The sequence below is a fragment of the Rhincodon typus genome, chromosome 10 (assembly GCF_021869965.1).
Source record: "Rhincodon typus isolate 14 chromosome 10, sRhiTyp1.1, whole genome shotgun sequence".
Taxonomy (NCBI): domain Eukaryota; kingdom Metazoa; phylum Chordata; class Chondrichthyes; order Orectolobiformes; family Rhincodontidae; genus Rhincodon; species Rhincodon typus.
In genome coordinates this window covers 78,499,651-78,515,917 of record NC_063341.1, presented here as the reverse complement: position 1 = coordinate 78,515,917, position 16,267 = coordinate 78,499,651, and the positions used below count along the sequence as shown (strand labels likewise).

The 16,267-nt window shown below is 43.5% G+C and overlaps 1 protein-coding gene across 1 annotated transcript in view; it reads left to right on the top strand.

Moving 5' to 3' along the window:
- Positions 1–16,267, top strand: part of LOC109937347 (collagen alpha-1(XXIV) chain) — a 180,451-nt gene that overhangs the window by 36,480 nt on the left and 127,704 nt on the right. The window contains exon 2 of the mRNA XM_048601567.1: positions 6,439–6,503. Within this exon, the coding sequence (XP_048457524.1) occupies positions 6,439–6,503 (65 nt within the window). The remainder of the gene's footprint in view (positions 1–6,438; positions 6,504–16,267) is intronic.

The following is a 16,267-nucleotide window of genomic DNA, read 5'->3' as shown; positions in this document are numbered from 1 at the left end:
CTGTTTTTGAACGACTGACCCCTGATTTTTAAATGGTGATCCCTAGTCCTAGATTTCCCCATAAGAGGTAAGAATGGTCTTTAGTCAATGCGTGCCCTCAGCGTTCTGCTCATTGGTTTTGTTTGACATTATCTTCTGACTAATCAGCCTGAGGTATACAGTTAGATGTTGGAAGACATGGACATGGGATGTAAAGTGGTTAGGGTGTTTGAGGGCAATTGACCGGAAGAGGGTGAATTGGAAGGTGGTAGAATTTAGGTTTCAATCAGAAACTAGAAAGAGGAGGAGGAGGAAGACTGGAGGGCGGCGCGGTGGCTCAGTGGTTAGCAATGCTGCCTCACAGAACTAGGGACTGGGGTTCGATCCCAACCTCGGACGACTGTCTGTGTGGAGTTTGCACATTTTCCCCGTGTCTGTGTGGGTTTTCTCTGGGTGCTCCGGTTTCCTCCCACAGTCCAAAGATGTGCAGGCTAGGTGGATTGGCCATGCTAAGTTGCCCATAGTGTCTAGGGATGTGAGAATTAGGAGGATGAGTCTGGGTGGCTTGCTTTGAGGGTCGGTGTGGACTTGTTGGGCCGAAGGGCCTAAGGTTTCCACACCGTAGGGATTCTATGAAAGATGTCTGAAGGAGGAGGGATCGTGAAAGGGGAAAGATCTGATGGTGGAGAAGAGATGGCTGAAGATGGGGAAAGGATATCAGAAGATGGAGGAGGAATGACTTTAAATGGAGGGAAGATGGTTGAAGATCAAGAAGAGAAGGATAATGATGGGGGGGCGGGGATAGTATATATGGAGGAGGGATAGTGAAGATGAAGGATGGATGAAGATGAAGGCAACCTACAAGTAAAATAAGAAGGATAAGAATTTGGGAAACAACATAACATTCCATTCCTTAACCTGAAAATCAAATTGAAGGCAAGATCCTGAGTTTGTCTAAACTTCTAGCCTTTAGTATTGTGACTTAAAGCAACTGTTTCATTGTAGACAGAGAACGAGACAGCCCTGATTAATCACAAGACCAGAAACAGATCAGTGAAGAATTTGAGGGATTTTTTTAGCACTGAAATAGGAGCGAATATGGTTTCATCCAAATTCATATGGTGCAGCAACATTAAAATGCCTTTCCTTTCCCCTATATGCTAACAGCTGTCTCCAGCCCCTTCTTGCATGGAGGCCAGGAAAGCAGCTGTTTTGGAGTGTGCTTAACTCAATCCCATAATCAATGTGACTCGTGTGCATAATCATGATGGATTATGGAGCAATTTGAGCGATTTTGGAAACATCTGATTTCAGGGGCCTCGGGGGAATGTAGTAAATGGAGCACGAAAGTGGTGATCAGTTGCACAAAAGGCAGACAGTTGGCAATGATAGAACAACATGTGATAACCTACCATCCCCACCTCCAATGTATATAAACTATATATTTAAAATAATTAGCAAAGCAAAAATTCAAGGGGAGGAGGAGATGTAGCTTATACAATTGTGCCTTTTAACAACCTGGAATGTAGTGTCTGAGAGGGAAACAGATTCAATGGACGTGTGTTACAGATGATCCCAGAGGTTGTATGTTTTTGTAATTCACACACAGCATGTTGGCAATGCTGGCTAGGGCAGCATTTATTGTCAGTCACAAGGGGACGGTTGCTGTGGGTCTGGGAGACACGTGTAGCTTGGTCTGTGTAAGGATAGCAGTTACCTTCCCTGAAGGATATTAGTGAATCATTGTGCTGCTGTGGCTACATACACTTCTACATGCACGCTACTACCTGGAGTTAGGGATTAAGATGGTGGGAGGCTCCCATTTCTTTCGGTCACATGGCTAACCAGGAATGGCTAACTACCTCACTCCTGTTTCCCTCCAGCCTGGATGGATTTACAGGTTGATATTCCGTTTCTGGCTAACAGGCTGGGACACTACCCCTGTACAAAAAGACCTCCTGCAGCAGGCTGAACAGTTGCATCCAAAAGGGAATTGAATAAACCCTTAAAAGATAAGTGACAGGATTTTACACTGTAGGGATTCTACGATGCCAGAAGAGAACGTGGGTTTCATTGGATAGCTTTGTCAATGGTTCAGCACAGACATAATGGGATGAATGGCCTCTTCCTGCAATATCCCTATGTGTGATTATATATCTCTGCTTGTCTATCCATATATATAAATGCACACATGTATCTCTAAATGTCTTTAGACATATAAATAAAGGAAGGTGATTTGGCACCATGCCTTTTACTAATTGAAGTCACAGGCTCATAAACAGGAAAATCTAAGCCTGAATTGCAGCTAAGTTTCTAAAATGGCCCCTACGTACAGTGACATCAGGGTTCAAGTCCCAGCCTGCCACACAGGTGTGTTGTAACAAGTCGATTAAAACAATGATAAAGGAAGAGTTTGGGCCTGTGATGCATGAGGAAGTACCAGCTTGTGAGTGGAAGTTGCTTGAACTAGATTGGGAAACTTTAGGAGGCACAAGCTTACTGACATTTCTGCTCCCTCTGGACATGATTTTAATGGATGTATGTTCCAGCAAGTGGACTTAAGAGAGCCATGAATGCTCAGCTGTTGTGTATATTCAAGGCAGTGATCGATAACCCATTGTGTACCAAAGGGAATTCAGACATATGGGAATGTTGGGGAAAATGGCTCACAGAATCAGTCCTGATCTTACTGAATGGTAGAACAGGCTTGAGGGGCCAAATGGCCAGAGAGGAAGAATTTTTTTCAGCCAGAGCATGGTGAATCTGTGGAACTCGTTGCTGCAGAGGGCTGTGGAGGCCAAATCATTGAGTGTCTTTAAGACAGAGACAGATAGGTCCTTGATTAGTAAAGGGATCAAAGGTTTTGGCGAGACAGCAGAAGAATGGCGTTGTGAAACCTATTAACCATGATCGTATGTTGGAGCAGACAGAATGGGCCAAATTCTGTTTCTTTTTTTTTAATTCATTTACAGCATGAGGGCATTGCTGGCTGAGCCAGCATTTATTGCCCATCCATAATTTCTCCGAGAACAGTTAAGGATCAACCACATTGCTCTGGGTCTGGAGTCACATGTAGGCCAGACAGGCAAGGATAGCAGTTTCCCTCCCTAAAGGACATTATTGAAACAGATGGGTTTTTTTCTGGCAATCGACAGTCATCGTTAGATTCTTAATTTCAGGAGATAGCAAGGACTGCAGATGCTGTAACTCAGAGTCAGTACAGTGTGGAGCTGGAGGAGGCCCTTCGCTTCCCCCTCATCTCCATGCAAGCCCCAAACAATCATTCCATATCTGACAGGGATTCACCTGGTCTGTCGCATCTGTTGCTCTGATGTAGTCTCCCCTACACTGGGGAGACCAAGTGTAGACTCGGTGTCAGATTCATACAGCATCTGCACTCTGTAAGCTCCAATCACACCACCTTCCGGTTGCAGGGCATTTCAACTCCCCCCCTCCCACTCCCTGGGGAACATGTCCATCCTGGGCTACCTGCAATGTCACAATGAGGCTGCATAAACATTGCAGGAACAACACCTTATATTCCGCCTCCAGAAGCTTACAGCCCAATGTGCTCAACATAGAATTCACTAGTGTCAAAATCTCCTCACTCTTGGCCTCATCTCATGGCCAGCCCTCCCCTCTTCCCGCTTCCTTGACCTGACATAACCTGTCCATCTTCCTTCTCGCCTATCCACTCCACCCTTCCCATTGACCAACTCCCAAGCTGCATCCACCTAACACCACCCCACCTACCTTCGCCCAACTCAACACCCCTCTCCAATTATTTCTGTGCTCCCTTTCTCAGTCCTGATGACAGGTCCTGACTAGGAATATCGAATTTCCTGTTCCTCTGATGCTGCCTGACCTGTGTTCGTGTTCCTCTCCCTCCATCCTGTATTGACTCTTAATTCCAGATTGATTTTTAATGCCATCTGCCATGGCAGGATTCGAACCTGGGTGCCCAGAACATTATCTGGGTCTCTGGATGAACAGTCTAACAATAATACCACTAGCCATTGCCTTCTCGATCCTCCATGCTCCTACATCTTATGGTCTTATGGACTCCTACCCCTGTGTTTTATATTCTTCTGAATAATAATCACATGTTTAGTTCTGGGTTTACAGGGTTAGTCAAAAAGCCTGGACTTTGGGTGAGGGATTGGTGCTTGTTGTGCATTATATTTCTAGCAGATTTTTTGTGGACTTTTCAACTCCAATACATAAGAACTGGAGAGCCATTTCAGCTGCTACAAGGGATCTGGGAAAAGATCATGTCTCCTCAAGCAATCAGATTGAAGAACTCTGACTGAGACAGGCACAGCATAAACTAGGAAGTATAAGTTTAAATATTTAATTCAATGGAAAACAGGTTTGAGAAAAAGGGGAAGATAGGGTTACACAAGAAAGGCAAAACACAGAAATGAAAAGTTAAAATCAGAGCTTTTCGGTTCAGTTTTTTTTATGTCTTCGGTAAAAGCTTAAAACCTGAAGGAATGAATATCCACACACGTAAAAGTAAAATTTTCAATGCTAGAAAAGTTGTTAGGCATCAAAGAAGACTTAGCTCACCTGTAAAAATTTACTTAGTTTAATGTGCAAACCCAAATTGCCATTGCTGTTTATTCTGTGAACAAGACGGAAATATTTTATCATTATTCAAGATTGTCTAAGATCAGACTTGTTAATCTAGAGCCAGTGAAAATATTTACAAATGAAGCCCTAAAGCAATTTTGTGTAAAATATTAATCATTCAGTGGAATGACCTTTTATTTTGAAATGCCGCTGGACGATAGTTTCTGGATTGGTAAGTTCTGCTTATCTTTGACGTATTTCATGATGGCTCGAAATCAAATGGAAGTGAATTTTGAAGCCAGTATCATGTTGTGAGGTCCTGCAGCTAACAGCATTTCATACTTTGAGCCTGTTGAGGAATTGAAGTCATGTGTTCTGGGAAATCCTAAACATACATTGGCAAGATTAAATCATGACTCCTGAATAGCAGATGATCTTGCTTTTGAAATCTTTCAGTGAATTTTCAAGGAGAATTAAATGGAGTTGCCTACAAATCACAGCATTGAGACAGACTGTGCTGCCCAGTTGCTCTGTGCTAGAGATCCTACACCACACAAGACTCCTCCCACTCCCTCTCCATTTCAGCCTATCACCAGAGCCTTCTATTCCTTTCTGCTTCATGTTTATCCAGCTTCCCCTTAAAGGTATGGGTACAATTCATCTTGACCATTCCCTGGGTAAGGACTTCCACATTCTCTCACTTTGTGTAAAGAAAATTGAAACATAGAGAATTGGAATAGAATTAGAACATTTGGTGCTTTGAGCCTGCTCTACCGTTCGGCATGATCACGGTTAATCATTTAATTCAGTCCTCTGTTCCCACTTTCTCCCCATACCCTTTGATCCCTTTAGTCCTAAGAATTGTATCGATAACTCATTCCTGAAAACATTCAATGTTTTGACCACAAACGCTGTCAGTTGCTCCCCTGCTAGTCTGTTGACACAACCACTATTGCCACTATCTCCCCTGGACTCAATCACCTTGCCTCCTCCATTGATTAACTTAACGTGGTTCAACTCCCATCCTCCCACAGCCCCTCAGAAAGCAGGCAGACCCCTGGTTACCTGATTGGATGATTCTTGACCATCACTCTATTCACCCCTTTCACATTTCTGATACTTTCATAGATAAGAACATTGTTCATCAATAATTAATGGTTTGATTAATTCTTCAGTGATGTAGTTTGAAAACAAACTGATATCATGTATGATGCAGCACAGACATGTGAATCATGAAGGGTGACAAAATGTCTCTAAAGAGATTCAATGTTTGATCAAGTTGTTCCCAAACTCATCACAATGACTGTTTTACTGCATGCTGCCCCTTAATTTGTGATCAGCTGATTTATTTGTGTGTCTTATTGGTACAAGTTAAGATTGGATGTGGCTTTCAAACTCATAGCCAATCATGTATCATGTTCTGAGAAAGGTCACTCGATCCAAAATGCTAACTCTGAATTCTGTCCACACATACTGCCTGACCTGAGGTTTTTCTAGCAATTTCTGTTTATATATCATGTTACTTTGCATCGAATATGACTCCAATTCAATGAAATATGATTAAACCACGAGCTCCAAAGAATGATGAGAATGTACAGATCATTCCCGCACAGAGTGCTTACAGCAGCTGAGATGAATGCAAATGTTTGGATGGATTGGAACATGAGGGAGAAATGATTAGATTGCATTACTATTAGGAGCAGAAAAATTAAAAGACTGGAGAATGGTGAGGGTGACTCGTTTGGAGTATAAATCCATGCATGCAATTGATGGGCTTAATGGTTGGTTTTTGTAAAATTCTCTGTCAAAAGCATGATACGCTGTGGAAGGTTGCAGACTTCAAAGCAACTTTTAAGGTTGACTGATCTGGAGTTTATTTCTCTTCAGGAAATCCCTCCTTTTCTTGCTGGTGATATGTTTGACGGCTGGAATTGCACCAAGCCACATCCAAGGTAAGACTGTATTTCTGTTGACATCTCCTATCGTGCTGCAGGACAACTTTTCTTGCCTCTCATCAGCAGCCTGTAACCTACATCTTGGAGACTTACTGTAATTATTCACATTGTATAAAAAAAAGTACTTGAAACAATTTTTCATCTCCGATATGCCAAAGCATCCAATCTGTTAAACCCTCTCCCTTGCAGGATGCTTTCTGTATCTCTATCAGAAGGCTACAGCATGCTGCTATATGTGTAGGCATCCTGAAATAAGTGGGCACAAGCTGGCAAATACAATATAATGATGAAAATGTGAAGTTCCAAGAACTTTTGGAATACTCCATTTAACTCTGCTCTCCTTGCTATAGGAAAGAAAAGGATTCGGAAAAGATTTATGAGGATATTGCCGGGATTGGAGAGTTGAGCAAAAGGGAGAGGCTGACTAGGCTGGGGCTAATTTCCCTGGAGCATCGGAGGCTGAGGGGTGACCTTGTAGAAGTTTATAAAATCATGAAGGGCGTGGATAGGGTGAATGGCCAAAGTCTTTTCCCCAGGGTAGAGGAATCCAAAATGAGAGGGCGTAGGTTTAAGGTGAGAGGGGATAAAGGGACCCAAGGGGCAACTTTTTCACGCAGAGGGTGGTGCGTATATGGAATGAGCTGCCAGAGGAAGTGGTGGAGTCTGGTTCAACTACAACATTTAAAAGGCATCTGGATGAGTACATAAATAGGAAAGGTTTAGAGGGATATGGGACAAATGCTGGCAAATGGAGTTGCATTAATGTAGGATATCTGGTCAGCATGGACAATTTGGACCAAAGGGTCTGTGACACTATAACTATAGAATCATTCAGTATAGAAGAGGATCTTTAGCCCATCAATTTGATACTGTCAATAGTTGTTCGTTTTGGAAAGGAAAACAAAAGAACAGAGTATTATTTAAATACAGAAAAATGTGCAGAAAGCTACAAAAAGGGGACTTTAGGGGAGCTTGTGCACAAAGCACAGAAAGCTAGCACACAGGTGCAGCAGATAATCAGGAAGACTAATGGAATGTTGGCCCTTATTTCAAGGGTGTTGGAGTGTAAGAGTAGGGAAGGCTTATCGCAACTGATGAGACCACACCTGGAGTACTGTGAGCAGTTTTGGCCCCATATTTAAGGAAATATATCATTTCATTGGAGGTAGTTGAGGGAAGGTTCACGGGGATGATCCCTGGTATGGAGGGATTGTCTTGTGAATAAAGGTTAATCAGGTTGGGATTCTACTCACTGGTGTGTGGAGGAATGAGAGGTGATCTGGTTGAAACATATAAGCTTCTTAAGGGGCTTGATGGGTAAATGTTGACAGTATGTCATGGGGGAGTCTAGCAGAGGGCATAGTCTCAGAATAAAGGGGCACCAATTTAAGATTGAGATTAGGAGGAATTTCTTGTCTCGGGTGATCGTGAGTCTTTGGAACTTCTTGTTCCAGAGCACTGTGGCGGCAGAGTCCTTGTGTATATTTAAGGCTGAGATAGATAGATTCTTGGATAGTAGGCGAGTCAAGGTTTATGACGAAAGGACAGGAAAGTATCATGAGGAATGCCAGATCTGATATGTTTCTATTGAATGAGGGAATAGGCTTGAGGAGCCAAACAGCCGTCTCCTGTTCCTATTTCTTATGAAAATCCAAGGTGTGCTTCAGTATGAGGTAGATGAAAGATGTGCTAACAGGAAGGTTTGACAGTAAATTTTTTGCACATTGTTTGTCCCAGAACTTGCTGGAGCAGTGAACATTAGATATCAGTGAGTCGGACTTTCACCCACAGCTCTCAGCTTCTTGTGCTGTGAACGTTGCTGGAGGCAGGAGGTGAGATGTACTGAGAGGAACCAGCAACATCCATGTCAGTGCACGATGTAACTGATGGTCTATCTCCTTAGCTAGTGAAACTCATGGATAAAAACAGATGTACAAGGAAGGAGAAAGTTTTGAATTAGAGTCAAATCCATCCTAGAAAGATAAATAATGGCGAGAAAAGAAAGACTCTGAGGAGAAAAGTAAGAAAATAAGTCAAAATTTAGAAACAGCCCAAGAATATTTTGCTATATACACAGGTAAGTTACAATTCAATCCCCTCTCAGTCTGTCAGAACCATTCACCAACAGGGTCCTGAAAGTGTGAATTAGCAACCTTCATTTTCATTGTTGATTTAAATTTCTATTTATTACCAATCCAGCAGTGTATTGTTGCTGCTGGATATGTTAAGCTCAAACCTGTTTATTTTTCATGTCATGCAGTAATAACTCTGCTCCTTTAACTCACTGTTGCATTCCCAGTCTGGAGACTGTTTAACTGGGAAACTAAATGCTTGTTTTCATCAGCACAGGACAGAACACAACAGGGTAATATGTACTACTCGGAGATAGTAAGAACTGCCGATGCTGGAGTCAGAGATAACACAGCGTGGAGCTGGACGAACACAATAGGCCAGGCAGCATCAGAGAAGCATCTGAAGAAGGATCCCAACTCGAAACGTCAGCTTTCCTGCTCCTCTGATTCTGCCTGCTGTGTTCCTCCAGCTCTACACTGTGTTATGTCAGGGCAATGTGTACCTTTAGGGTTCCCCGTTAAAACCACTAACAACAACATAAGAATCTGAGCTGAAAAAAAAATAAAATAAATGTCCAGGATCAAGAGCCGGAAGTGTTTGTGGAGCATCTTCTTCAGTTCCACTTCAGGTTTCTTGAAATAAATTGTTTGTACAGCGATGGGATGTGTACAAAATGATCAGAGGTATAGATAGCATGGACAGCCAGAGACTTTTTCCTAGGGTGGAGGTAGCTATTACGAGGGGGCATAGTTTTAAAGTGAGTGGAGGTAGATAAAGGGGAGGCGTCAGAGGTAGGTTCTTTACTCAGAGAGTGGTCGGGGCGTGGAATGCATTGCTGGAGAGGGTAGTGGAGTCTGCCTCATTAGGGGCATTTAAGCAGCTATTAGATAGGCATATGGATGATAGTATAAGGTAGGGGTGGAGGTTAGATAGACCTTTTAGGTTTAGGGTAAAAGTTTGGCACAACATTGTGGGCCGAAGGGCCTGTGCTGTGCTGTACTGTTCCATGTTCTACTCACTTTGAAAAGGGACAGCTGCTGATCTTGACCATAGGAACCTACAATAATGCAGTCATAGAATGACAGAGCACAGAAAGATGCCATTCAGCCCATCGTGCCTGTGTTAATGTAGAAACATAAAAGATAGGGGCAGGAGGAGGCCATTCAGCCTTTCGAACCTGGTCCGCCATTCCTCATAATCGAAGTTGATCGTCCAACTCAACAGCCTAATCCTGCTTTCTCCCCATAGTCTTTGATCCCATTCAGCCCAAATGCTGCATCTAGTCGCTTCTTGAATACATTCAATGTTTTGGCATCAACTGCTTCCTGCGGTAATGAATTCCACAGGCTCACCACTCTTTGGGTGAAGCAATGTCTCTTCATCTTTGTCATAAATGGTCTACTCCGAATCCTCAGACTGTGACTCCTGGTTCTGGGCATGCCCACCATTGGGAACATCCTCCCTGCATCTATCGTGTCCAGTCCTGTTAGAATTTTAAGTCTCTGAGATCTCCCCCACAGTACCCCCCCCCCCCCACCCCACCACCCTTAATCTGAACTCCAGCAAAAACAATCCCAGCTGAGTCAATTTCTCCTCATACGTTAGACCTGCCATCTCTGGAATTAGCCTGGTAAACCTTCGCTGCACTCCCTCGTGAGCAAAATCATCCTTCCTTCTGATCTGGAGGAAGGTATAGATGTCCGATTAGCAAGTTTGCAGATGACAGTAGGATTGGTGGAGTAGCAGATAGTGAAGGGGACTGTCGGAGAATGCAGACGAATATAAATAGATTGGAGAGTTGGGTGGAGAAATGGCAGATGGAGTTCAATCCAGGCAAATGCGAGGTGATGCATTTTGGAAGATCCAATTCAAGAGCGAACTATATGGTAAATGGAAAAGCCCTGGGGAAAATTGATGCACAGAGATCTGGGTGTTCAGGTCCATTGTAACCTGAAGATGGCAATGCAGGTGGATAGATTGGTCAAGAAGGCATACGGCATGCTTTCATTCATCGGACGGGGTACTGAGTACAAGAGTTGGCAGGTCATGTTACAGTTGTATAGGACTTTGGTTCGACCACATTTGGAATACTGCGTACAGTTCTGGTCACCACATTACCAAAAGGATGTGGATGCTTTGGAGAGGGTGCAGAGGAGGTTCACCAGGATGTTGCCTGGTATGGAGGGCGCTAGCTATGAAGAGAGGTTGAGTAGATTAGGATTATTTACATTAGAAAGACGGAGGTTAAGGGGGGACCTGATTGAGGTCTACAAAATCATGAGGGGTATAGACAGGGTGGATAGCAAGAAGCTTTTTCCCCAGAGTGGGAGACTCAATTACTAGGGGTCACGATTTCAAGGTGAGAGGGGACAAGTTTAAGGGAGATATGCGTAGAAAGTTCTTTACGCAGAGGGTGGTGGGTGTGTGGAACATGTTGCCAGCAGAGATGGTAGAGGCAGGCATGATAGCGTCATTTAAGATGTATCTAGACAGATACATAAATGGGGAGGGAGCAAAGGGATACAGATCCTTGGAAAATAGGTGACAGGTTTAGATAAAGGACCTGGATCGGTGCAGGCTTGGAGGGCTGAAGGGCCTGTTCCTGTGCTGTAATTTTCTTTGTTCTTTGTTCCTCAGAAAAGGAGACCAAAACTGCACACAATATTCTAGGTGTGGTCTCACCAAGGCCCTGTGTAACTGCAACAACACATCCCTGCTCCTGTACTCGAAACCTCTCGCAATGAAGGCCAACATACCATTTACCTTCTTTACCACCTGCTGCACCTGCAGCTTACCTTCAGCGACAGGTCCACAAGGACACCCAGGTCCCACTGTACATTCCCCTCTCCCAGTTTACAGCCATCCAGGTAGTAATCTGTCTTCTTGTTTTTGCCTCCAAAGTGAATAACCTCACATTTATCCAAATTATACTGAATCTGCCATTGATTTGCCCCTCACCCAACCTGTCCAGATCATGCTGAAGGATCTCTGCATCCTCGTCACAGTTCACCCTCCTACCGAGCTTGGTATTATCTGAAAACTTGGAGATGTTACATTTTGTTCCCTCATCTAAATCTTTAATATATATTGTCAATATCTGGGGTCCCGTCACCGATCTCTGTGGCACCCCACTAGTTACTGCCTGCCAATTTGAAAAGGACCCATTAATTCCTTCTCTTTGTTTCTTCTCTGCCAACCAGTTTTCTATCCATCTCAATACACTTTCCCCAATCCCATGTGCCTTAATCTTGCGCATTAATTTCTTATGTGGAACTTTGTCAAATGCTTTCTGAAAGTCCAAATATACCACATTGACTGGCTCCCTTTTGTCAACTCTACTACTTACATCCTCATAGAATCCCAACAGATTTGTCAAGCATAATTTCCCCTTCATAAATCCATGCGACTCTGTCTCCTGCTGCCACCACTTTCTAAATGCTTTGCTATAATAATCGTTGACAATAGATTCAAGCATTTTCCCCACTACCGATGTTAGGCTTACCAGTCTATAATCCCCTGTTCATTCTCTACCTCCCCTTTTTGAATATTGGAGTGACATTAGTCCCTCCAATCTGCAGGGACTGTTCCCGAGTCTATAGGATCCTGGAAGATGACTACAAATGCATCCACTATTTCTAGAGTTACTTCCTTATCAGGCCCTGGGGATTTATCAGCCTTCAATCCCAACAATTTTCCCACCACCATTTCTTGACTAATGTTGATCTCCCTTGGTTTTTCCTTCCCACTAAATCTTGCCTCCTCCAACAATTCTGGTATTTGATTTGTGTCCTCTTTTGTGAAGACAGAACCAAAGTATGTATTCAGTTCCTCAGCCACTAATGGCTGACTAGTATCCTGGAGGCAAAGATGTATGCCACCCTTACCTGGCCTGGAGTCCATGTGACTTCAGACTCTCGGCAATGTAGTTGATGCTTAACTGCCCTCTGGGCAATAAGTGCTGGTCCAGTCAGCGACACCCACATCCCATCATGAATAATAATTCGGCCTACTTCAGTGGTTTGGATTGTGGAGAAAAACTATGTTCAGTATGCTTTCTTCACTGAGAAGCCTGACATCCAATGGTCTGTTGAAACAAGTGCACACAAGCGAAAATACTGCTTGATTGACAGCTTCTGCTGTCATGGTTCCAAGATGGCGGCGGTGTACCAGGGCTGCGTGCGGGCTCTTGCCCGGGGCTCATCTGCTCTCATGTGCTTTCTTTTTATTTCTTTTTACTTCTACCCTTTCTCTTTGTTTTGTCTTTTTGCGGCTTGGTCAGCGGTGTCGGCACGGCAGCGAAAACAGGCCGTGTGTGGAGTAGCAGTGACAGGAGGTGGCAGTTGCAACACTGTTCTCATTCAGGGCCTTCTTTAAAGTCAAAGTCACACTTTATTTTGTCAATGGCTCAAAGTTCATCTTCCAGATGAGGAAGTGCTTGTAGTTTCTGCTATTTACTATGCAAAGGTCAGGTTAATTAACACCTCTATAGAAACCGCAGGATTTTTTAAGAAAATTATGAATGGCTGGAGTTTTTAATCAGTTTTTCCATTTGTACCATTATACTATAACGTTCAGTGGCTCTGCACAATGTATATTGCATAAATGGACATGGAAGTAATATGAGTTAATGTGGAAGATATGAGGGGCTATTGAATGTAAATGGAGAGCATGGGTTGGTATGGGGTGTGACGAGGGAGTGGCTGGGGGAGCAAGTGTTGACATGGAGTGGTGGGGGAGTGCATGTGTTAGAATGGGAGGATGGAATAGGCACAATCTTTTGAAATTATCTGACACAGTGGATGTCTGATCCTAGCGACAGTTCTTGATCCCTCTGAGGTGCCGTGAATAATAAACAAAAACAGATAGAACATAGAACAGCACAGTACAGGCCCTTCGGCCCATGATATTGTGCTGACCTATTATCCTACTCTAAGATCATACTACCCTGCATACCCTACATTTTACTATCATCCATGTGCCAATCCAAGAGTCGCTTAAACATCCCAAATGTATCTGACATAGAGAAATTCCTGGAAAAGCTCAGCAGATCTGGCAGCATCTGTGAAGAGAAATCAGAATTAACATTTCCAGTCCAGTGACCCTTCCTCAGAACTGATGGTAGCTAGGAAAATGTCGGTTCTTATGAAAAAGATAGGGTGGAGAGAGGGGGTAAGGATTAAATGATAGGTAGGAATAGAGCCCAAAGAGAAGGAAAAACATTTGGACAGATAAGAGAGGATAATGATCTAGCTACGGAGGGTAAATAGTTGTTAATGGGGACTGTTAGTGACTAACAATGGGTTGTGTGTAATAGCAGACTATGTGTTAACAAAGCCTGATATGTTCTGAGGAAGGGTCACCGGACCCGAAACGTTAACTCTGTTTTCTCCTTCACAGATGTTGCCAGACCTGCTGAGCTTTTCCAGCAACTTTGTTTTTGTTCCTGATATGTGGGGGTTGGGGTAAGGTCATGGGCGAGCTCAGGCCTTAAAGTTGTTGAACTTGATAGAAGGCTGCAAGGTCTCAATGTGGAGACCGTGAGTAATGAATCCTTGCAAAACCAACCCTTCTCCATGTGAAACTGAGTGAATGTGACATGCCTATCCCCAAAAAGGAGGCAGCCCGGCCTGTGTACCAGGGCGCAGAACTGGCTTTTCCCATGCTATCGAAACTGGGGACATGCCTGGAATGGGAGAGGGAATCCTGGAATCGGGTCCTGACTTCCATTCCTAACCAACCGGAGAGCTGGGGAGACCCTGAGAAAATCCAGCCCCATGTTTCAGTTCAGTGGTTTTCATCAGGAGGGACTGTGTTCTCTGATGTGCTGAGATTTTCTTTTCAAGCAATTCCGATCTCAATGGAGAGAAGATGCTTTCCCCTAGGGATCTTTTCCCCAATGAGACAGGTACTGTTATATTCACAGGTTTACACAGAATTCTTGGATTTGGATGGAAATATTCTGAACATTTAATTGGTTTGGAACATGGCGAGTTAGATCTTGTTAACACATAACGGTGGAATATTGTGTGCAGTTTTGGTCTCCCTTGAGACTTCTGCACTGGCCATGGAGGGAGTGCAACAAAGTTTTACCAGACAGATTCCTGGGTGAAAAACAAAAACAGAAGTTGCTGGAAAAGCACAGCAGGTCTGGCAGCATCTGTGAAGAGAGATCGGAATTAACGTTTCCAGTCTGGTGACCCTTCCTTGGAGCAGTTCTGCATCCGCAGTTCTTTCGGTTTTTAGATTCCTGGGATGGGCAAACTGACGTACGAAGATAGCCTGGATTGGTTAGGACTGTATTTACTAAAGTAAGAGGGGGGGAATCTCATAGAAACCTATAAAATTCTAAACAGAATAAACCGGGTAAAGGCAGGAAGGATATTCCTAATGGTGGAGGAGTCCACAACCAGGAGTCACAGTTTAAGGATACAGGGTAGGCCATTTAGGACTGAGATGAGGAGAAGTATCTTCACCCAGAGGTGAACCTGTAGAATTCTTTGCCACAGAAAATGGTTGAGGCCAAAACATTAAATGTTTTCCAGAAGGAATTAGATATAGGGCTCTTAAGGCTAAAGAAATCAAAGGGTATGGGGAGAAAGTGGGAACAGGGACTGAGTCAGATGGTCAGCTGCGAACAGATATAATGGTGGAGCAGGCTCAAAGGGCCAAATGACCTACTCCTGTTTCTGTCTTCTGTGTTTCTATGTAACACAGAACAGCTGTGGGTTTGAACCTGACCTGGCTGCTGGAGAGCAAAAGGTCAGTTGAGACACAGTCCACACCAATGTTCTCTGTTCTATTCCTGCTGTGTGGAGCTGTGAGCAGTAGGGACCTCTGCAAATGGGAATGTTGGTACAGAATCTCTGGCCACACAGCTTAAAAGGAATGTTAGGAACACAGGAGCAGGAGTAGGCCATTCAACCCCTCAAGCCTGTGCTGATCTTTGGCCTAAGCCTATATGCCTGCCTTTGGCCCATATCCTTTAATAAATTTGCTTCAGAAAAATTTATCTATCTCAGATTTAAAATTAATGATTGATCCAGCATCCACTTTCATTTGTGGAAGAGAGTTCCAAACCTCTACCACCTTTTAAAATTTCTAACATTTCTCCTGAATTGGTCTGGCCCTAATTCTCAGACTATGCCCCTAGTCCTACCTTGTGTTTTCCAGTTCATAGCTTGAAGACTTCAAACAGATCCCCCTTAACCCTCTCCATTCTAGAGAAAACATTTGTGTAATCTCACCTCATAACTTAACCCCTGGAGTCCAGGTATCATTCTTGTAAATAAAAACTGGAAGAACTGCAGATGCTGTAAATTAGAAACAAAAACAGAAATTTCTGGAAAAACTCATCAGGTCTGACAGCATCGTGGTGAGAAATCAAAATTAATATTTTGGTTCCGGTGACCCTTTCTCAAAACTCAGTTTCTGTTTTTGTATCATTTTTGTAACTTACGATGTACTCCCTCCAAGGCCATTATATCCTTGTCTATCTGCGCACAGTGCTTCAAGTAGGGTCTAACCAGGGTTTTTATGACTAGTCCATGTTGGTCCACACCCAACTTGATTTGAGTGAACAGCAAGAATTTTTTCAAATATTAAAGCGCTTTTTCATTAACTTGAAGTGGTATCTGAGTGCCAATACATTTGTGAAGTGGTCAGGATTCAGCAATATGCACATGAGGATT